The sequence below is a fragment of the Lissotriton helveticus genome, chromosome 3_1 (assembly GCF_964261635.1).
Source record: "Lissotriton helveticus chromosome 3_1, aLisHel1.1, whole genome shotgun sequence".
NCBI lineage: Eukaryota > Metazoa > Chordata > Amphibia > Caudata > Salamandridae > Lissotriton > Lissotriton helveticus.
The window spans coordinates 687,982,809-688,007,146 of record NC_136061.1 but is presented as its reverse complement, the minus strand read 5'-3'; the positions used below and the strand labels follow the sequence as shown (position 1 = coordinate 688,007,146).

At 45.4% G+C, this 24,338-nt stretch overlaps 1 protein-coding gene and 1 long non-coding RNA gene across 3 annotated transcripts in view; one reads left to right on the top strand and one right to left on the bottom strand.

Moving 5' to 3' along the window:
• The window catches only part of VPS13C (vacuolar protein sorting 13 homolog C), a 2,773,485-nt gene that overhangs the window by 1,498,953 nt on the left and 1,250,194 nt on the right, over positions 1 to 24,338 (top strand). For both annotated transcript variants that reach the window (XM_078680824.1, XM_078680823.1), the window contains exon 53: positions 19,239 to 19,328. In XM_078680824.1, the coding sequence (XP_078536950.1) occupies positions 19,239 to 19,328 (90 nt within the window). The remainder of the gene's footprint in view (positions 1 to 19,238; positions 19,329 to 24,338) is intronic.
• Positions 1 to 24,338, bottom strand: part of LOC144822865 (uncharacterized) — a 790,049-nt gene that overhangs the window by 613,544 nt on the left and 152,167 nt on the right. The gene's annotated exons all lie outside the window — the stretch shown is intronic.

Sequence of the window (24,338 nt, the reverse complement as noted above, 5' to 3'; positions counted from 1 at the left end):
TTACCTCGTACAATGAGTACACAACATTTATATGCGGTTAAAACAGTACTAAGATGTTGACACTAAGAGTTGTGGAATTTTATATTGAGAGTATCCATATTAATGACTGAATACATTTTACAATGATAATGTTTTTAACAACACAACAAGATTTTCCAGAGCTGTGGCAATATTAATTCATGTTTCTACAATAACAAATTATTTTAAAATGGATTGCTTTTTATGTATATTGTGATGGTTTTTATTAACTAATAACAATAAACTCTTATCTGTAATTTGTAATCATCCCTGCACCGGACTGTGTCAGATTGGACGGCGGTGGCGCCACCTAATGTGGACAATCCTGATTTAGACCCTATTCGGTCTTTCTCTAGCTTTCCTACAGGAATCCTCGTTTGCCAGGCAGAGAAGATGCTGTGGGGAAACCCCATCTTTCTTGGATGATAATTGGCTGGCTGACCTGGAGGACACTAGTGGCCTGCAGTCCTCTCCAGCTTCAGATTTGCTTTATCCTCCAGGCATTGCAACGGAGGGCAGTTCTTCTTTACCAGAGGTTTTAAGAAGGGAATCTGCAATTCCTTGATGCAAGTTATCCATCAAGGTGGGACAGGAGGTTTCCCATTACTCCCCTACAATAAATCCCTATTTGATGTATTATTGGAGGCTTGGCCCAACCTGTCACAGTGCCACCTGTTGACCGGGCAGTCTGCCATAGACATTGTCCTTCCGCAGTGGATTCCCCCCTGCCTTTCACAACACCCTACCACTGAAGAACCGGTATCACAGGCTTCTACTGCGTCAGCAGACCTTAGTGCTTTTGTGGTAGTTCCCCCGGCAAGGACTTCAGGTGGTTAGATAATTGTAGTCAGAGTCCCTTTTCTTCTGCTAGTGCGGCCTTGGGATCTTTAAACACTCCCTGTGTTTTCTGTAGAATATCTCATGCCCTATGGGTCATTGTTGCACAGCTTCTGCCCTCTCTGTCAGAGGAAGCTAGGCAGAAGCTCCATCAGGTGGTGCAGGATTGCTGAGAAGTGGCCAAATTTACCATTGAATGAAGTATAGACAGTACCGATTCTGTCTCAGGCTTTCGTGTTGAGCAGGCATGCGTGTCTGTGACTGTCGGGGTTTTCAGAACCCGTCAAAGACACTCTTCAGAATATGCCATTTGGTGGTCTCCATCTCTTTGGAGAGCAGGCTGATTCAGCCTCACATTGGTTTAAGGCTAGCTGATCTGATAATACCACCTAATAGGTATTCACAGTTGTGTTTTGTGTCCAGTCTCAGAGCTGCGTTTCTGCAGGTCTGTGTTTTAAATTGTTTTTCATCTGGTGTTACAAGCACCTTTCCATATAGGAAGTAAAAGACTAATTCTGTTTCATATGCACTCCTTTCATGAGGTTACCTCTTCATTTCACTAGTGATGTTCCAGTGTGTGCCGCACATTTAGTGCCGTTTTTTTTTTCTCTGCTAGGTGCAGAATTGCTTTTTAAGTTGTCTGCGGCTAGATGTCTATCAGATGAACAAGTTACTTACCTTTGGTACCACTGTACCTGGTAGAGACAAGATCCATCCACAGATTCCTTACGCCTCTCCCATCTACCCCACACTGTGAACATCCTTCTGTCTTTCATATTGATCCTGATATGGAATATTCCTCTTTGGAGATATCCTTATTGTGTTGCAGGTTCTTCCTGATTCCTAGCTGGATACTTGTCCATCATGTATGGTTGTATTCTTGGAGGCAATGTCTGTTTTGTTGTAGGATGATGGGGCATCTTTTTCTGTCATAGGTCTACTTCGGACTCTTGCATTTGTTTTCTTATTGAGATTTGTATTCCGTAAGTGATGTGACACATGTTGTCTGTGCTCTTGGCACACTGTTCCAATAAGCATTTTGTATCTGTGGCTCCACGTTTCGAGCGCGTACATTAGTCACGGAAGAAACTGATGTCAGCGCGTCAGCGAGGGAATTATATGGACTCCGATGATGTCACATCCGTACGACGACGTTGCTGCTGAGTCTCTCAATGCCCTCTGCTGGTGCTCAGGATTACTGTTGGGGGAAAAAAGGTTTCCGGATCCAGTCTGTTGCCTGGGGAGGGTTCTAAGTAAGGAATCTGCTGCCAGATCTTGTCCCTACCAGATACAGCATTACCAAAGATAAATAACTTGTTCTTTTGTTTCTCCCTCAATTTCCTGTGGTATAGGTATCATGTGCTGGTTTCCAGCTCCATTATATCTATGCATGTATATAGATATATAGTGAGGGTGTGTATGTTGTATATGTGTATAATATATATATAGAGGCCACTCGGGGGACATGCTGGAAGACCTTTAATAGGACAGTTCGATCATAATGCATTTCGGCCTTACGGCCTTCTTTGGATGCCCCTGATTACAAGGCACTGCTCCACCCCCACCTTTAAATATCCAGGCTCTCTCCCATTGGCGGTAGTCTGCTTGATCTCAGGTCACATGGTCGCAGCGCCACTGTAGCTTCAACAAAACTACAGCTCCCAGAATGCAGTGTTATCAGGCAAGTGATGCCTGGGGAGAGCCCGATCGTTGTAAGCTCCTGTGGGCGTTTGTTGTTAAACAAAAATGTGCGGAGTGTCCGAATATAAAGTCCTTGTTTGAAGATCTGTCATTGGGCTTCCCCGAGTCCCCTTTGACATCCCAGCCTCGTTATACATGTGCCTGCCGGGCCGTGAGTCATAGTTGCAGTCAACTTGCCTCCTCGTTAATAACGAGCTGCGCCTGGCAGCAGCCCATGGCTTGGCCAGTACTTGAAGGTGGGCCGGAGTTCTTCCAATAACTTGGACGTGAAGAAAAGCTGCAGCAGCAGCAGGTACCAGCATCACTCCGGCCTCTTGACAGAACGGGGCCTCTTACACGCCTTTGGTTAGCGCGGAAATATCCAAAACACACCACTCCATTCAGAAGAAGTAGAGGCCACTCGGGGGACACGCTGGAAGACCTTTAATAGGACAGCTCGGGCATAATGCATTTCGGCCTTACGGCCTTCTTCAGGTGCCGCTGCTCACAAGGTACTGCTCCACCCCCATCTTTAAATATCAGGCTCTCTCCCATTGGCGATAGTCCGCTTGACCTCAATTCACATGGTCGCAACTCCACTGTAGGTTCAACAAAACTGCAGCTCCCAGAATGCAGTGTTATCAGGTAAGTGTTGCCTGGGGAGAGCCCGATCGTTGTAAGCTCCAATGGGCGTTTTTCATGGTAAACAAAAAGGTGCGGAGTGTCCGAATATAAAGTCCTTGTTTCAAGTTCTGTCATAGGGCTTCCTCGAATCCCCATTGACGTTCCAGCCTCGTTATACATGTGCCCGCCGGGCCGTAAGTCATAGTTGCAGTGAACTTGCCTCCTCGTTAATAACAAGCTGCGCCTGGCAGCAGACCAAGGATTGGCCAGCACTTCAAGGTGGGCCGGAGTTCTTCCAATAACTTGGACGTGAAGAAAAACTGCAGCAGGTACCAACGTCACTCCGGCCTCTTAACATAACGGGGCCTCTTGCGCATCTCTGGTTAGCGTGGAAATCTCCAAAACACACCATTCCATTCTGAAGAAGTAGAGGCCACTCGGGGGACACGCTGGAAGACCTTTAATAGGACAGCTCGGGCATAATGCATTTTAGCCTTACGGCCTTCTTCGGATGCTGCTGATTACAAGGTACTGCTCCACTTCCACCTTTAAATATCCAGGCTCTCCCATTGGTGGCAGTCCGCTTGACCTCAGGTCATATATTCACAACTCCACTGTAGCTTCAACAAAACTTCAGCTCCCAGAATGCAGTGTTATCGGGTAAGTGTTGCGTGGGGAGAGCCAGATCATTCACAAAAGTCCTTATCCCCTTTACTTGGCAAATAAAGTAACCACTGCAGGCCAAACCCAGAAATAGCAAAACAGCAGAGGGGCAGTCTCCTCCTTCAGCTTCCTTGGTTTTTATCCATGGCAAAGGTTTGTCTTGATTCCCAGAAGTGATCTAAAGTTCTGGGGTTTGGGCCCCAATATTTATACTAGTAAACCATTTGTCCACAGCTGGGACCCAAAACTATTAGATTGATCAGCGGGGCAGGACCTTTGATGGCTGTCTGACTATAGGGCTACCTCACTAAGTGAGGTCCAGCGTGAAGTAGAGCCTCTCCTGAGTTGGGATGGAGTGACAACATATTATGTACATTTTGCCAGGAGCAGCTACCTGCCTTGTTTCGAGTGTAGGGAAATCCCCATACCTCAATAAACCTTCCAGGGGGTGTAAGTCTGTGCCCTGAAGAAAGTCCAGCACCCTTTATGGGGCACCTGTGGATTGAAACATGTTGGCAGTAGGGTCTTAGGACCATAATATCCCATAAAACCCTATTCCATAATCTTTTTAATTTCCCCGTCAGATCCAAGAATAAAGGGAAACTGGGATCTGGCAGAGGAGTTGTAATCTTTATCGCCCTCTGGCCCAAAAAATATTCTAAGCGGTCGAGCCCACCCTGGCTTCTATTCTTCAGGGTATCCCGATGATGAAGCATGACACCACTAAGGTGTGTGAGGGAATATAAAACAAAAGGAGTTGCCTTTTGCCTCACCCTAGGGTGAAGAATTATCCTAGCTTCACATAGGGACATTCCACCTTCAGTATTTTGGATTTAGCGATTGCAGACATGCGGGTTCCCCTGATACACAATCAGGGGAGTACCTTGTGTGTAGTGGTACCTTGGGCCTACCTTAGGGGGACTAATATGTGGAAAAGGGAAGGTTTAGAGACTGGCAAGTGAGTACCCTTGCCAAGTCGACATGGCAGCCCCAGACTGCCCACAGGCTCTGCAATGGCAGGCCTGAGCCATGTTTTACAAGCTGCTTTTGTGGGTGGCACAACCAGTGCTGCAAGCCCACCAGCAGCATTCGATTTTCAGACCCTGGGCACACATGGTGCACTGTACTAGGGTCTGACAAGTAAATCAAAAAAGCCAATCATGGAGTCACTAATCCATTACAACAATTTACAATAGGAAGCACTTGCTATTTAGTGCCAAAGTGCCCAAAGCATCTAGACTAGTAGAAAACATAGCAAAAAAACAGGAGGCAACAGGAAAAAATGGAAGGGAGACCCACGCCAATGGTGCCAGGTCTAACATTCACCAAGCATTATTGTGTAAATAGTCCGGTCTCGAGAGAAGGCCATTTAGCCCAATCTGTTGTGCAAGATTTTGTAGTGAAGGTCAGTCCACAGACCCACCACCTCACTTTGGTATATATTCAAAAAGTGAGGAATCTGCAGTTAGAAGTCTGTATCAGAAGAACAAGTTATTCACATTTGGTAATGCTTTTTCTGGTTGAGACTCTATCTAACTGCAGATTCCTCACCTGCCCTCCCACTTCCCCATTATGTGGAATGGACTCATGTAGAGGATTATGTTGATAAATATTTACGGTTCAGAATATCTGCACACAAAAAATGAATACTACACATTAAAATTGCAATTGGGTTTCTTAAGGCTCCATATCTGTTTGTACAGGCAGGGGGTAGAAACAAACCGACACAAGCGTGAGCAGATAATGTACGTGTATGAAAGCCGTCGCCAAAGGCACATGAGTCTTACTCAGACCCATGACATTACATGACGCACTTGTAACATCAGAGAACACTGATGTGCAAAAGGTTCTGGATCCAGTCTATCCCCTGGAAGTATTCAAAAGGTGAGGAATCTGCGATTAGATAGACTCTAGCAGAAAAGGTGTTACCAAGGTTAAATGACTTGTTCTTTGTGTGTTGCTACATCTGTAGCTATTCGTAGAAGCTATGCTCTGTAGGACACAGCCCAGCAAATGAGGCCGCCAATGTTCAGCACAAGGTGGATATCCACTGATAGGTGCACCTCTGTAGCCAATCTAGGCCATGACTGCACTTGGCGAAATCTTCGCTCTACTCTACCTCATTGAGGCAAACTCAGCTCAGAACCAGCCATTTTGTACTCCATAAACATAGTATCTTCAGTAAAGAGTCCTTGGCTGTTGGATTTTTAAAAGAGTGATAGACTGAAAGCTCTGCCCTATCAGCCAGATTCACGAATCTGGCCCTTTGCGAGCGCTTTTTTTGCATTTGGGATTCATCATCCCAAATGCAAAAATCGCAAATTTTGAAATCGCTAAATTGCGAGGAATTGCATTTAAGGAATCTCTATTTGAGATTCCTTAAATGCAATTCATGAACCATTTTAGAATTGCGATTTCGCAATTTTTGGCCGCTATTTACCGCGAAGTCTGACTTCTTGGTAAATAGCGAAAACTTAGAAAAATGCACTTTAGTGCATTTTTCTAAGTTGGATGTTACACACACACATGTCCTTTGGACATGTGTGTGCGCAACACCAGTGTAAATCACCATTTCAGGGGTGCTACAGGGTGTCCTGGCACCCTTGAAATCGCTTCCTTATTTGCGATTCGCTAATTGCTAATCGCAAATAAGGATTGACTCCCCATTCATTCCTATGGGCCTTTGGCCCATAGGAATGAATGGGGAGTCATTCCTTATTTGCGATTAGCAATTAGCGAATCACAAATAAGGAAGCAGTACAAATCGCTATAAATTTTGCGATTTCTAATTAATCGCTATTAAGGACTCGCAAAAGAGGAGCATGATGAATCTGGGGGTTAGTCTATCAGATAGAAGCAATGCCTGAACGCTTGCAGCTAACTGAGTCAAGTATACTTTAAGTAGGGTAGTAAATCATGCACCCTTCACACTCTCAGGGTGCCATTTTGCCACTAAAGTTCAAAACACATACTTCAACCCCTTTCCAAGTGCATCCGCTTTACTTTGTACTCACGCAGCACACTCTGTTGCTATGGTGCTGACACATGCAAAATGAACAATTGATGGACAGAATGCTGAACAATGCCAAACACTCTCCCCAGTACAGAGATCTGGGCCTAAATTCATTGTTTTTATGCTCACCACGCCACCCGAGCTTGGACTTAGTCATATGCAAATCAGCCTTGACCCTGCTCCCCATGGGAACAGTCCATCCTGAACTGCCAAGCCAGGTCCTCCCTGGACTGGATTCAAGCATCCTGGGACCAGTTTCAGGGTACCACCCCTCATCAGCCACAATAGCTTTAATCCAGTGGCCTGGTGAGTACAGGACCCACGTCTGGGCATCCCTGTCCCACTTGGGGTGACAAATGTAAAAAGAACAATTGATGGACGAAATTCTGAACAATGTCAAACACTCACCCCCAGTACAGAGGTGTGGGCCTAAATCCATTGTTGTTTTGCTCACCATGCCACCCTGTTTTGGACCAAGACAGATGCAAATCAGTCTTGACCCTGCTTCCCATGGGAACCATCCAGCCTGAACTGCCAAGCCAGGTCCTCCACGGAATGGAAACAAGCATCCTAGGACCAGTTTCTGTGTATCACCCCATTTCAGCCAGGCTAGCTTGAATCTAGGTCTGTGACATAATTTTGGCAACCAGGCGTCCATCACCAAAGACTGTATATGCCTGCTGTTGGTACAAGTTTGTGGCTTGGTTTGCTGAGAACCATATGGATCCACTTAGGTGCACCCTTGTCCATAGTGATGTTGTTTGCTTTGTCCTTAGCCTGCCTTTCTTTGCCTTGCTCTGAGCACAGTTAAGGGGTATCTTTCAGCCATACTTAATTTTGTGCGGTTACCGTATCAACCCTCTCTGTTCAAGTCACCTGTTGTGACATGTTTCCTAAAAGGTCTTCAAACACTTTCCCTCCAAAACCTTGTGTTGTTCCCCAGTGGGAACTAAATTTGGTTTTGACTTACCTCTTGTAATCTCCTTTTAAACCCATGCACATTTGTTTACTCTGACTCTTGAGACTTAAAACAGATTTCTTGGTGGCAGTAACATTGACCAGGCGAGTCAGCGAGTTACCAGTTCTGTCTGACCAGCCTCCTTACAAGAACTTGTTGCTGGACAAGCTAGTTCTCCGCACCCGTCCCTCTTTATCTTTTTTTACCAAAGTTGGTTACTTCCATGTCTTGCAAATTATCCTACTGCCCACATTCTTTGCTTTGCCTCATCTTGAAAAGTAAGAGAGACTTCATCTGCTGGACCAGAAAAGAGTTCCGTCATTCTATCTCGACAGTACTATAGATCATTGAGTGACTGATTAGCTCTTTGTGGGTTTCATGGGTACAAAGAAGGGGAACGCAGTGCAGAAGAGGGCCATCACCAGATGTATTGTACTCTTCATTAAGATCTGCAACACCCTGGCCGAGTAGCAACCCCCTGTGGACTAGGGGACTTATTTTTCCAGGGTCAAAGCTGCACCCACTGCGTTATCATATGAAGCCCCTGTCCTGAACATCTGTCAAGCTGCTAGGTGTGCATCTCTGCATATGTTTACTAAACACTACTGCCTTGACAGTCTGGTTCATTGATTTGGGCACGGTTCCCATTCGGTCCTCCAGGGCATGTTGGTCTGAGCCAGTTTGCCACCCCACCTCCAGGAGGAACTGGTAGACACCTTATCTAGCTGCAGATTGCTTATGGACCCCCCATCCACCTCATTCTACAAAGGTCCTTGTGGGCCTGTAGTTTTGATGTACTGGTCACTTGCCGTGGCTCCGTGCTTGTGGCTCGGTAGCAATCACATAGTAGCTAAGCTCTGAGTGCTGGGTGGTGCCTCTATACTCACCGTGCACATCACTTCTAATGTGGATGACACTGTATAGCCATTCAGTGCCACCTAGCAGTTTGCAGAGATAATGCTCAAGATGTTCCAGACCGAGTCTGAAACCTGGAGAATGTTCTAAGGTGATCCGTGGCTAGTTAGTCTCAACCAGATGAGGCATGAACAACAATGCCTGAGGTTTTTGGGTTTTCAAGAGGCTACCTCATTCATCATGGATGCCCTGTCAACCTGTATATCAGACCCAGCATATTTGTTTCTGGCTTCAGGGGCCAGGATGATCCCATAGGCAGATGCCATCATGAGCAGTACCTTCCCCAAAATACAAAAGCTCAGGTGAATATAAGTGATGAATGGAAGGGCCCAGCAGTCTCTTTGTGGTTAAACGGTAAGACTTAATCCATCAGATTGTGGAGGATGGTTTTAGTCACATGAGCTGATTATTGTGGATCGTTGAGCCCTAAACTCCTTCCTGTGTGAAGTGGAGGATACTCTATATTCTGCTTCTGCTGCCTTTTAAGTCCAAGTATTGACTGGTGTCACTCGATCTGCAGGATGCATAATTTCAGATATCAGTCCAGCAGGCCCAGAGAAGGTGTCCGCTGATAGTGGTGAGTTTTCTTCACTGCCAAATTAGGGTGCTTCCCTTCAGCCTTGTGTCAGGACCATACAAAGGTGATGTTGGTGGCTGTAGCTCTTCTGTGCAGGTCGGGTACATGTTTTACAATATCTAGACAACTGTCTGTTTAAGACACAATTACCACAGCTGTTGTTGAATTACCTCTGATAGAAATTGGGTTTCTGGTTAGTAGAGGATGCACCATGTAGAACGAGAAATCGCCACTCTAATCAGGGTAAGCTAAACACACACTAAAAGATAACCTGTGCTCACCCTTAGTGGAGAAGTGTGGCTCACTGGTTAGAGGAGGCAGACCTGGAAGCAGAGGTCAGCCCGGGACCAGGGTTCAATTCCTGGCTCAGCGGGGTCTTGAGTCCTAAAATGTCCATGGACTCGACAATTCTCGCTCCGGTGCCTACTCGATTCACGGGTTCACACTCTGCGACTCTGGGCAATAGCTTGCTTAATCTCCACAACGGCCCCTCGCGGCGGGATGCCTGGCTTTCACCTTGCGGATACCCTGCCGGGGATATCTCACAGGGGAATACCAGGACGGGTTCCCTAAGCAAGCGCTTAGAAACCGCTTGGTGATTTGCGCTATATAAATTCCTGTACATTTACATTTACATTTACATTTACATCTAGTAGGTTAACACAGAGCAATCAGGCTTACCTAAAGAGGCAATGTGTAAAGTATTTGTGTAACACACACACACCAAGTAACACAATGAAAACACTACAAAAATGCTCCACGTAGAGTTTCAAAAATATAAAATCATTTTAGGAGTAAAACAAGACCGAAATGGCAAATATCTAATAAGAAGAACCAGAGTTATGAATTTTTGAAGATTAAATGAAAATATAGTGCTTACTTACAAAGCACCAACCAGGGACATCTGGTCATCCTAAACCTGGGGGAAATCCAAAGTTCAGGCCGACCACAATGGAGGGCAGGCTGGCTGCAGGACTCACACATGTCCCATTGAAAAAGTACCTTGAATGGAGGAAGTATTGAAGACTCGTTTGAAGGAGTCTAGAAGGTGCTGCATCATGGGCGATCCCTTGGATGGAGGAGATGCATCTGTGCCGATCCGCGCAGTCAGTGATACTTTGTCGACTAATCCTTTGTCGGTAAAGGCAGTGTGTCATCGTCGAGCCGTGCATTCCATCGGCATCGAGCCACGCAGTCAGTCGAGGAGGTGTCGTCGGCGACGAAGGGAAATGCATAGGTTCCAATTGGCGCTAAGGTGTTGATGCGTGGGTTTTGCTGGAGCAACACAAAAAATGGCACTTCTAACTGGACTGGCACCCCTTGGCAAAGCAGGACATACAGATGGCAGAGTCCTGGTGCAGGGTATGGGGCAGTCTTTGATTGCCCTTAGACTTCAAAACAGGGGGCAAGCCAGCATGCCCTTGGAGTCACTCTGGGTTTTAAGTGTTATGGGTTCAGTCCTTTTCCTCAGCAGGGCAGCAGCAACAGGCAGCACAACAGAGAAGGAAAACAGTTTTTCCAAAGCGGCAGTCCCACAGAGTAGCAGTCTTTGTAGCATCACAGCAGTACTTCTTACAGGCAGAGTTCTTCACAGGTCCAGTAGTGTACTGACTTGATAGGGTCAGAGACCCAGTACGTATACCCAGTGGTGCCTTTTAAGTGGGGGTGACTCCAAAGAAAGGTGTTTGAAGTGCACATAGGTCCTTTCATCCCAATCCTGTCTCCAGACTATAAGTAGGGGTTAATCAGACCTTATTGTTGAACCAGGACCCAACCTATCCAGTTGTAAGTGTCAGCTCCTCCATCACTTTCTGCCCAGGAAGAGGTATCAAAATGAAGATGGGTCTTCAGGCCAAACTTAACTTCCTATGTTTGTGACTGTCTAGAGGGAATGCACAATGTGAAGCTGTCACCCACACCAGACGTGTATTAGAGACAGGATGCAGTCACACAGAGCAATAAGAGCAGAGAAATGTCCAGTTTCTAAAAGTGGCATTTCTAAAAGAGTAATGTTTTTTTGTTATTTTTAAACTTTATTTTCAGTTTTTGCATACCGGAACAGGATAATCGTTACGTGTAAAAAACAGCATCGACAATAGTAAGACACATGCATTGCAAATATAATGAGAAAGTTTCACAGATATCGGTGTGATTGGACAGTTTACCATGGGCAGGAGTCAGAGGAATACTCCCAATGAGATCAATAAAATGACACTCAATACAAAGAGACCATAACTTCTTCGGCAGCAATATTGGAACAGTGATAGCGACATTGGGCAAAAAAAAAGGGATAATCCATGTAACACTCCCGTCTAACACCAGCGCATAACCAACCCCCTGAGGTACAATTCCGCTTGTAGCCTGCGATTCCTGTTCGGATTGACGTTCGGCTATGAAGTCTCTGTATGGGACCCAGATGTCCACTGGACGTGACGAGCTAGGGATCAGAGTGGAGTACTCTTCGCAGTTTACATTACAAAATGCCAAACTGCGGAGCCATGCCTGGAGGGAAGGGGACTTCTTGCTACCCCACAGTAGAGCAATCTCCCGTTTGGCTAACAGAAAGCCCAACGCCGCCAATTTTCGGATCTTTCGGGGGAAGTTGGCCACATAACCCAGCAGTGCGATCTCAGGGGTGGGTACTAACTGCATGGACAGTATGTCCCCCAGTGTAGAATGGACGAGGGACCAGTACTGGTGTATCTTGGGACATGTCCGGGCGAGGTGAGCAAAATCTGAGAATGGAGCCAAGCACCTCCGGCAATGGTGGGGCCTGTTGTGGTCTATTCGATGTGTACGTGCGGGAGTATGGTACATTCTGCGGAGACATTTAAAATGAAGCAGTTTGTGTCTGCTATTCAATGAAACCTCTTTGGTAGCCCTACAGCACTGCTCCCATTGATCGTCAGTAATGGGCCTACCCAAGTCTACCTCCCAAGCCGCACGCACATTAGCGTCAGATACAGGTCTGGTCGCCCCACATTGTTTGTATAGTTTAGAGACCAAATGTGTACCAGTAGGGTTCTGTATCAGCAGTGTCAGTGGTGGGACGAGTTCAGGGGCCGAAGGGAATGTAGGAAATGAGGCCCGAAGCATGGAATGTTGCCGTGTCATGACAAAGGTGTCCATGAAGGAACGCTCTGTGAATCGGGCCTCCTCCGACAACGAGAAGGCATGACCCTCAGGAAATAGGTCACCTATCGTGCGGATATGAAACTTCTCCAGTGTACGCTGAACCAAGACTTCACCTGTGATTGGAAACCACGAAGGATTAGGCTGGGGTAGTTCCGAAGAATAAAGCAGCTCGAAACCCAACAATCTACGGAACCTGTCCCACGCTCAGCACGTGGTGGATACAGTCTGGACATCTTGGAGGTCTCGAGGGAATCCCGTAGGTAGGATAGTGGAAAGTTGGCGTGGAAGCACCAGATCTGCCTCCGGTTTTAAATATGGGACGCAGGCATCAGAGTGAAACCAGGCATGTGCGTAACAACATTGTGCTATCAAGTAATACAAATAAAAATCTGGGATCCCAAAGCCCCCCCCCCCTCATACGGCAGGGTCAAGATCTGCCAGTTAACCCGAGGAGTCTTGTCGCCCTAAATAAGACGCAGTAACAGTGTACGCAGCTGTGAAAAAAAAACTTAGTAAGGGGGATGGGAATTTTATATATAGAAACCGGGGGAGGACTACCATTTTAATGATGGCCACTCTCCCAGCCATAGCCAATGGCAGTCGTAGGCATTTCGTGATCTGCGATTCAAGGGAGTCAATCGCCCTACCATAGTTAAGCCTAATCATCGTGGTGGTATCAAGATGGACATAAACCCCAAGATATTTAACCGCGTCACTACACCACTCAAGTGGGAACTCGCAAGTCCAGGCCGTTGTGCTAGCAGTTAGTGGGAAAATAACTGACTTATGCCAGTTGATGCTGAGCCCGGAAAGCTTGCCAAACCGGATAATTTCCAAAATCAAAGGTTCCCGATTGATATGGGGCATCCTAACTTTTAATATAGTGTCATCCGCATAGAGCGAGACTAAAAGGGGGCCAGTAAGGAATTGGAGTCCAGTGGCGCACTAGAGGGTCCATGGCCAGAATAAAAAGAAGTGGGGACAAGGGGCATCCCTGTCTCGTACCTCGATATAGAAGAAAAGGGTTGGATAAAGTGCAGTTCAGGCGTAATTTAGCAGTAGGTTTGGCATATAGAAGCGCAACTGCAGATACAAAGCATTCTGGCATCCCCATACGGAGCATAACAGACAGGAAAAAGGGCCACTCAAGTAAATCGAATGCCTTTTCGGCATCTAGGAGGACAGCAGCAGCCGGAGTGGCAGGATCAATCCTTTGCAATACCGTATACAGGGTCCTTAAGTTGAGTGAAGTGGACCTATGTGGTACAAAGCCAGACTGAGCAGGAGAAATAATGGACTCCATTAATAAAGACAAATGTATTGCTATTACCTTGGCCAATATTTTATAGTCGAGGTTCAACAATGATAGTGGCCTATAGGAGCTACACAATTTAGGGTCTCTGCCTGGTTTAGGAAGGAGAATGATGACTGCTTCTCTAAATGTCGGAGGGAGAACGCCCACCTCCAGCACCTCCGCATAAACCTCCACCAACTGCGGGACCAGGATGTCTTTATATGCTTTATAAAAATCGGCGGAAAAGCGGCCAAGGCCAGGCGCCGAGGAGCCCAGTAACGCCTTGATAGCTTTCAGGATGCTATCCTGAGAAATGGCAACGGACAGAAAGTCTTGCATATATAGCGTTCTAAATAGACTAGTGCGATTTCCGCCATTCCCCTCGTCCCGCAAATCCCCAGTAAGTCTGGAAGTATACAACGATTTGTAATATGAAAGGAAATAGTCACATATGTCTGGGGTAGAGTGTAGCAGAGTGTCATTTGGACAAGCAATTTCCGTGATATAAGCAGAGTCCCGTGAGGGCGCAGGGTGTGTGCTAGTAATTTACCAGGCCGTTCGCCCTCGCCATACTGCCACACAACATGCTGTTTATTAAGAAACAATAGCTCTCGCTCCGCTACCTCCCGAAAGCCCTGAAGCGGGGCCAGGCGCTTAGACTCTACTGTACTGGAGGCCTTGACCAATGATTCTCGATCCAGGGCAGCTATGTCATTTTCGGTGCTATTCAAAGTAGAGCGGGGATCTCGTAGGACTCCGGCATGCTTCGCTATACAGACTCCTCTAATATATGCCTTGAACCCCTCCCAGAGGACCGCCCAGGTGTCAACTGGCCCAGTGTTAATGTCAAAAGAGTCTTCAATCGCTTGTCTCACTTCCTTGTTAAAAACATGGTCCAGCAGCACGCTACTGGGGAAGTGCCATTGTCTCTCGTAACTCCCGAGCCTGGGGACATTCAAGTGAAGCACAGCTGGAGAGTGATCTGAATGTGTACGGGGAAGAGTAAAATGCCCCTCAGCCAGCCAGCAATTCCAGGGGAGGTCAGCCAATCTATTCTAGTCCACGTGTTATGAAACCCCGAATAATGCGTGAATTCAGGAAGATGTGGGTGGAGTGTGCGTTCAACATCTATCAATGAAAAGTGTGCACATATGTCGTTGAGGGCTTGTCGGGCACGAGGTTTCGCATCAGGGGAATTGGAAGGGCTGTTTCTGGATGGGTCTAATAACAAATCGAAATCACCCCCAAGTACAGTCAAGGGACAGGAGCCTAACCTGCTGTTCATGGAAGAAGGCCAGGGAATCCACATTAGGACCATAAATCCCGACCAGGGAAACCCTGTGTCCCATCAGTGAACCAGTGACGATCAGGATTCCACCCTCAGCCCAGGTTTTGTGTAGCGAAAAAGGAACACGCTTGTGTATGAAAATCTGGCATATCGACTGTGGTTGCAAAAAAATCTATGGAAGCCCCAACTCATCGCGACAGGAGTGTGGTCGGAATTAGACAGATGCGTTTCCTGCATGAACACAATGTCAATGTGATGCCTGACTATATAATTAAGAACGTGCCTGCACTTCCTAGTATTGTTTAATCCTCTAACATTCCATGACATCAAGGAAAGCCTGGAAGTACCGGGCTGTTGTTCTAGCTTGACCATTGGAACACCGTCACCTCAAACAAACCACCATGCATGCCACACTCACGCCGTACACCAGCAACTTGATCAGTAATACTTCAAAAATAATTGAAACTAAGCAAATGGCCCTCTCCCCCCAACCCCCACCCAGCCTCCTGCTAACCCCAAAGAGGCAGATCCCATGTGAACTAACCGAATAGGTGTGCAATGAAATCAGCAACATAACTATAGGATACAAAAGCGTACAACTCAGAGAACACATTATACAAGCATACCTTGGTATTCACCATTGGGCGTGGCAACGCCACAACTGCCGGGCAACAAACAGTACAATATCGTCACGTAGTAGAGAAAAATGCATGTATAAACTAAACATAGCAGTACACAGTGATAAATGCAAAAATCCTTCAACCAGTCCCGGATTGGGAGAAGAGTTCTACGCTATCCTGCGTGCCTCCCAGAGATGGGGAGTTAGGGTGTGGCACAACAGACGACCCAGAGCGGTTCTTCCTGTATTCCTGGCAAAATTCCTGGGCCTCCGTCGGAGTGTCAAATATATGAGTTCCGCCATCCACATCCACCCTCAACCGCGCCGGGTACAGAGTGCCATATTTGATCCCCAAGTTCTTCAAGGCGGCCTTGACTGCCTGGTATTTACGCCTCGCCTCCTGAACCATGATGGTAAAGTCAGGGAAGAAAGCCAATTTGTTGCCCTGCCACTGGACATCTCCCTTGTCGCGGGCCGATCAGAGAGCGGCACCTCTGTCACTGAAGTTCATGAGTTTGGCAATGATGGGTCTCGGAGGAAGGCCTGGACGAGGACGGGGACCCAGCGACCTATGAGCACGCTCAACTACAAAGCCTGGTGTGAACGTTTCTCTGCCGAACAGTTCTGCAAGCAGTTGTCGATACGTTCGGTGGCGGTCGTCTCCGGAATTCCAATGATTCGGATATTATTTCGGCGGCTGCGCACTTCTAAATCTTCGTTTTTGATAGCTACATCCTTGAGGATCTTCTCCATCCTGTCCAGCCGCTTCAGGGAGGTTGACGCACCGTCCTCGATGTCAGAGACTTTCGACTCCACGACATCCAGCCGTCGGTCATGTGCCTGGAGTTTGGTACCCATGTCAGCCAGTTTCTTGTCCAGGTCATCAAATCGACTATCTAACGCCTTGAAACCAGCTTGCATCTCGGCCAGCATGGCCGTCGCAAGAGAGGCAGGGTCTTCGGCGATGTTTGGGCCCATAGCCCCACCAGACAACCCAGGAGGGACATCCGAAGTGGACCAGCAGCCTTATCAAACTGAAGCATATGCTGTTTAGGATCTTTTTTCCCCATATTTCAAGGGGAGGATGGGACCCTTTGGACGAGTGGGCCCTTTAGCTAAGGCGAGATCAGAGCACAGAGAGGCGAAGGCAGAACGTGTGAGGGGTTTCCAGCCAGAGCGCCAAGTAACAGGGCTGCTGCAGGACTGACAATGTCATGTGGAATATGCAGTAACCCAGGCCAACAAGTGGAGGGCAGCCAGGCGTCCGATCAAGCAGGGAAGTGAGGCACACAGGGTCCGCGGGAGATTAAGGGCAGAGCCGCAGGCATGCGCCACCGCACAGCCACAATGATCCGCCCAGGACAAGGAGGTGCGAGAGTGCAACCAATTCAAAACACAGGGGACTGGCGGGCGATCAGGAATCAATGAGGCACTGTTATTATCAATCCTTTCTGGGAAGATAAGGCCCCCAATGGTTGTCAATCACCCAAGGAGGATTCAGGCCTCTGGGCAGCCAATAGTCCCAAGACCACAATGTCAGGTGGTGAAAAGGGCGTGATGCCGCAGCCTCTCGCACGTGTGTCCTTCAAGGCAGTCCACTGCTCCCCTGGGCCTCCAGGAGGGGCTGGGGGGAGTCGGCATGCCTGACGAGACCCAGTGCTGCCGCAGGTCCAAGTAGGGACGCCGGGGCCACCCCGCAAGCCCGCCTCGCCTTCCGACCCCACCACACGCTAGGCCCCGGCGCGGACACGCCCACAAGGCCGAGAAGCCCCGAGAGTGAACAGGACCCGGCCCAAAGACGCAGCAGGAGGGGCAGGGGAAGGGAAGCCCGCAAGTAGGTGCGTGGGGGGAGCGCAAAGCAGCGTCGGGCGCCCGTCAGGGCCAAACTCATCACCCCCGCAGATATCGTCTCCTCCGCCGGGGAAGGCCGCAGGGCCGCGCCAGGTTACCACGCCGGCCCGTCCCGCACCAGCCCCGTGTATCGCCACAGTCCGCATCGGAATGTTCCTCTCTGGCTCCGGGAACTGCTGGATGGTGCCTGTGATAGTTAGAATGCTCCTACACCGAGCAAATAAAGGACTTCATAACCCGGCCGGCAGAGCTTCAAGCAGAGGCGGCCATCTTGGTCGCCTCCGTGGCCACGCCCCCCTCTAAAGGAGTAATGTTAAATTCAATGTTACCAGTAAAGAAGATTTATCATTACCATTCTATGAAACGGCTACTCCTTTTTAATTCGGAATTACAACTTAGTGTATTAAGGAATTCCCAAAGCTAGCCTGTGAGGGGAGTATGCAGCACAGTAGTGAACAACCTATTTAGGGGGTTTTCACTAGCAGGACATGCATAGCTTAAAAGTACATGTCCTGCCTTTTACTTACATGTCCTGCCTTTTTCTTACATTGCACCCTGCCCTTTTCTTACATTGCACCCTGCCCTATGGGCTGTCTAGGGTCTACCTTAGGGGTGATATATGTGTACTAAAAGTTGAGTTTAAGGCTTGGCAAAAGGTTTTAAATGTCAAGTCAAAGTTGCAGTAAACCAGCACACACAGGCTGTGCAATGGCAGGCCAGAGACATGTTTACAGGGCTACTTGTGTAGGTGTCTCAATCAGTGCTGCTGGCTCCGTAGTAGCATTTAATTTACAGGCTCTTGGTATATGGTGTACCACCTTAAAAGGGACCTACAAGTAAATTAAATATGCCAAACAAGTGTAAACCAATTATACAATGTTAATAGGAAAAGCACATGCACTTTAGCACTGGTCAGCAGTGGTAAAGTAGTCAAAGTCATAAAGCCAACAAAAAAGAAAAAGAGGCGGAGGAAGGTAAAATGTTCGGGGTAATCCTTCAGAGAGACATTTTCCAAACAACATTCCTTCCAAGAGTTACTTCATTTATGAAAGGCTGTGTCAACAAGCCACTTCTTGTATGCTATATTAGACTACAGTGCTGTCTTAATATAATTGTTTTTTGGTTAATGAATGTCCATTTAAGACGCTAATTCACTACATTTACACTTTATACAGAGCCTATCATTATCGGAGATAACATTATTCTGCCATGTGACTGAGCTGCAAGCATTGTCATTTCTTTTGTCATTTACATGACAAACGTTTTTGAGAGTCAGCTAAGTTCAGTATCCATCAAAGATGGAACAGAGTTTTACTAGGTGGACCGCAAGTAGTCCCTGAGTCATTTCACCTTATAAAGGTCCACTATTGATATTTTAATATTGGATACCTTTTCCTCTGCTAATGGAAGATGATGAAGTCATATGTAAACAAATATTGTTGTTGCTCCCATACCAACTGCAATGTAATAGTTCACTGGTCTTTGACGAAGCATGATGGTAAGCGACAGAGATACAGAAGTGTAAATGGCATATTATCCTGTTTCTGAAACTTACAATTGTGTCTTAATATGTGAAAGGAGATTATTGTGAGAATACGATAAAGGGTGGAAGTAAGAATTCACATGCAAGGTGTGTTTCTGGGTGGTTGTATTGTTGAGTCTGTCATAGTTTCTTTTAAACCACAATATAAATATATAATAATTGCTTTAAATGTGTACTACACAGTTCATCAGTAATGCTATATTCAATACATTTCCAATCCTAGGTTCATTACTACAATGAAAATGTTGCAGTATGGGAACCTCTCATCGAACGAGTGCATGGAGGAAAACGCCAGTGGAATTTGAAAGTTGAAGTATGGAAAACATGTATTCAGTGTTATATGTTTAGCTGTGATATCAATAAATAAATGCATAGGTACAGAGTGAATTGTTCCAAAATATGTAGCATGGTTACGATTTCGGATTGTGAGCGAAAAAAAGGATCTCTTATTCGCTAGAGAGGTTTTAGATATCACACATCCTTTCTTTAATTTATATGAATTAACATATACGATCTGCTTTTACCCCACACTGTAGTGCAATCCTATGAATTATATTGCTGTATCGATCTCTTTGAAAAAGGTATATATTGGAATTCTTTTAATTCATTTAATTTAAAGCTGGCAATGCCATTACCTAAATTAATTTGCTTGTTTCTACCTGGCACACTAATACCCAAACTAACACCTTCTCGCTGTATTGGATTTGACAGTTTTAATTGATAGCACTTTTGCACTGCATCTTTATTTTTAAAGACGCTTTGGCATTGTTTTGATATTGTCTTGGCACAAGTAGCTACTTTTTGGTGCACCTATCTTTTAGGGTGGTAACATCTCTTTTTCAATATAGTATATCCTCTGTGAAAAATTCAGATTTCTTACTTTTTTCAATTTGCAGGATGTTTTCCACATAAAGACGTGCTTTATAAAATAAATTAGAGAGAAAAGAGCATAGCTTCAAACATCTAGAGCTTTATCACCTCACATGCAGGTTCTTAAATATGGGAGTTTGAAATTCACAGGGAAGAATATGCTTTCTTATAAGTGAACCAACTGCAAGTACAATAACTAAATCATTCTTTTCCACATCTGGCCAAATAGCTTCTGAAAAGACCGCAAGAGTACCAAAGAAGCCAAAAGAAAAACTCCAAATGTGGTCAGTGCCTATGGTCCTTATTTCAAGGAAGTCCTCTCTCACTGGATGAGATATGCTTCTGTGAACAAGCTCCTCATACCTGTGTCCCAGACAATTATGCATGTCTTCATATATTGCTTACCGAAATATGCAAATCAAAACATAGTCTGCTTCCATCTGACTCTGAACCACTCACCTAACACCACTGAGTATGGTGGTTCTGTCTTTTCGGACAAAAGTGAAGAGCAACACTTTCCCTACATATCTATCTGATTGAAAGTCAAAAGGGTTGCTGCTTTGTGAGGGAAAGTGTTTGTGTAAGGAAATCTACCATCTGATAGGGAAATCTAGCCGCAGATTCATTAACTTTAAATTCTCGCCATGCCTCAAACTGGATCCAAAAATATTTCAACAATATCTCTGCACGCCGGGGAACGGCCTGTACAGTTCCTTAAGTGGAACAGGATAAATTTAATTTAAAATCAAATACTTTGATTAAAATATTCATTCAATTTTCAAGTGTCAATCAACAGTTAAAACAAACCTCTAAAAATACTAATAAATATTTATTACGTCATAAATATTTGAAAATGACCCATGTACTAGATCCCTTGCATATGAGTACTAGAGGGAATAAACTGTATTGTTTGATAATCTCGGAGACCCTTTCTAAATTTACAATAGCATAGTAGATATGAGTAACAGGCAATGATATATATATATATATATATATATATATATTTTTTTTTTTTTTTAATCTCTTTATTCAATTTTTTAACAACAATTTTCGCCCTCCCCTTCCCCCTCCCGCCCCCCTCCTCCCTCCAGGTCAGACAAGTATACATACAGTTACATAAATTAAAAAATACAACAACAGTACACCCACTTCTGGTTTCAGCTTAAACCTAGAATTCATTACGTACGGCCTTGAGATTGGCACCATTCTATTAGAGGGGACCACATTTTTAAACCTCTGTTCCGTCGCTTTCTGCCCTTACGTTTATTGATGCCAATTTCAATATTTGAGATGGCGAGAAATCTGGCTAGCCATTGTTGGAATGTCGGGGCAGTAGCATCCAGCCACACTGAGGCAATACACAACCTGAAGACGGCCATTGCTATGAAAATAGGTTCATGGCCTATTCTAGCGTTTCCGGGGTCAGCTGCCCCTAGTAAAATAACACCGCTGGATAAAACTGTTGTGCTATGCAAAACTCTAGATAGACATCTCCCTATCTCTTGTTTGATAGATGTTAATCCTATTCAAGTGGAGAAAATGTGTATATAGTCAGCATTATAAAGCATACATCTAGGACAACACGTGCCCTTGCCACTTCCCCACTTAGCTATTTTGTCCGGTGTGTAATATAGAAAAAAACAGGTTTTAAAAAATTGTGCTTGGAGTTTGGTTGACATTAAAATTGTTTGCGACATTAAATAAGCATAATTAAACTCATCATTTGGAATTTCAGCTTTCTCTTGCCATTTTGCGAGATTTTCTCCATATCGTCTGGAAACAAAGTGTCAAACAGTCTCTAATTTGAAGGTACTTAAAGTACCGCCAATCTAATCCAAAATTGCATTTTAGTTCTTCGAAGGAATAAATCCCAACGGAAGAAAGGGAGGCAGCCTATCTGGACAATTCCTGCATCGTGCCACTTGTGTATATAACTATCATTAAAAATTTCCGGCAGTTCTGGGTTATTCTTTAAGGGAGTGTAGAACGACAGTCTCCCTATACCAAGCATTTTTCTGACGGTCTCCCAAACCTTGAATCCACCAAATAGTGTTTTAAATGTATCCTTTTTGTGATAACTGTCATGCAGATGTCTCCGCCAATAACCTCTGCTCTTCCTGCCTAGCAATAATTGGAAAATAGATGGCGTATAGACCTCTCTCTCCACCCCTTGTTGTAAATATTTTTGTCCACCCTAAGCGTGGAAGGGTATACTCAGACATGAGTCCCTTGCTCATTGCACCATCAGGATTCAAGCAAGCCGGGCCGAAGACGGCTGTAATGCCAGAAACCGGTCCCCGGAAGCTTGTTTCCTTCCCAGTGTAAGAATTGGCTTTTGTAGTTTGGTTTGCCCTGTTCCCATCATGCACTGGGACAGGAACAGACTAATTTGCATACAGCCAGGTTCTGAAACTAGGATGGTGCAATGAGCTAAAAAACGGTGTTGGATCTAGCCCTGATCTTTTGACTGGGTGAGAGTATTCTGCTTAATTCAGAGACTCTGTCCCTCACCACCCCTTGTTGTAAATATCTTTGCTATATAATAGCACGGTTGCCCAATAATACGCCTTCAAATTTGGGAGAGGTAATCCACCTCTATCATTGTGAATAGTGAGGAGTTTATAGGCCCACCGAGGTTGTGAGTAAGCCCAAATGAAACTGGAGAACATCTGTTCTATTGATTTGAGCCAGGATGCTGAAAATTCTAAGCAGATCGTTTTAAACATATACAGAATTTTGGGAAAAAAAGACCATTTTAATCGCGTTCACTCTTCCAATGATAAAGAGGTGTAAATTGTCAAGACGTTGGAGATCTTTCTGCATTGCGACTATCATTGGTTTCAGATTTATATTAACCAGATTTTCAAGATCAGATGTAATGTAGACTCCTAGATAAGTAGCTTGTTCCACAACTCGAGCAACCCTCATTTCACTTTTCCTATTTAAGACAATCTGAGTTTTCCACTGTTTAAGTGCGCAGCCGGACACATCTCCAAATTGCTTTGCCTCTCTTTCAATAGCAGCCATGGCCGTGTTTGGATCGGATGTCACAATAGTGATATCATTCAGAGACATAAGCTGCACGCAAAATCCTTCACTTGTAGGGGAGAGGCACTCTCTAGGGTCCCTGTCTTCCCATACCTGGGGGTCCTATTCGACGAGAGAGGTTCATGGGCCCCCCAGATAAAGGTGAAGAGTATATCTCTTGCCCGCTCTACATCAGCCCTCCTGGCTTTTACAAAAAGATTGGGGGCCAAGCCTATGGAGGCAGTGTTAAAGGTTTACAATAGCAAGTGCATTCCTATTGATTTTTATGGGTCTGCCTTGTGGGGGTATGTCAATCAGGATAAAATTCAGAGGGTGGAAAATGGGCTTATTAGACAATTTGTATCCGTCCCTAAGTCCACTCCGACCCTCCCCATCCACGAGGAAGTTGGTCTGCCCTATATAGCGGATAGGCTTAAGTTGGCTCCATTAATTTTTTGGGCCAAAACATGGATGAACCCTGAACTGACACTCAATCACAGCATATTGGAGGATGTGATCTCACGGGACCAGGGCTATGAGAATTCCCTGGTTGAAATATATTAAATCCTCTTTCACGTCACTAGGGAGACCGGAGCTTTTTTCAACTCCACTAAACATTAGGAAGGAGGATGTCAAATGGATTAAGCAGGAATTTCTGGTGAGGGCCTGTTTACAGAGAGAGGAGTTGGAATTAGGAAAACCTCTTGTGAGAGCCTATTCGCTTTTAACTACCACTCCTTCTCTGGAACCTTATTTAAAAATTGTTACTAACCCACTCCACAGAACCCTGCTAACAAAATTTAGAATGAATCTAATTCACTATTCACTTGGTTGTTTTCATTCGTGGGCTAAACCTGAAGATGCCCCACCCTGTGGCTGTGATAAGTTTTCAAACCAGGATACTCTCCATTTTATGTTTTTTTGTGGGCATTATACTGTTGAGAGGCAAAAATATTTAATCCCAATCCTAAAGGATACCGGTTTTACCCAAGTCCGACCAGCATTAATTTTTTTGCAAACACTGCCTAACACTTTTATTATGTTCAGTGTCGCAAGTTACCTAACAGCTGCTTTTAGATCAAGGTGTCAGAGAGTCCCGCAAACTGTCCCCTTTTAACCTGTTTACACTCTTAATTAAATTTTAACATATTTTTAAAGCATTGTTAATATTTTATTGATTATGAGATGTAACTATATATATTGTGCATTTTAAATTTGTTTGTACTGCATTTGCCTTTTATGATTTAAAAAAAAAATCGAATAAAGTGTATTTTGACTGACTGACTGATATCATTCGCATAGGCCAGCGATTTAGTGGGATAGCCCTCTGACATTATGGGTTTGATTTCTCTATCCTCTTCTAATCGCCGGATAAACAGATCTATGTAAATTGCGAAGAGAAATGGCGAGCAAGGACAGCCCTGCA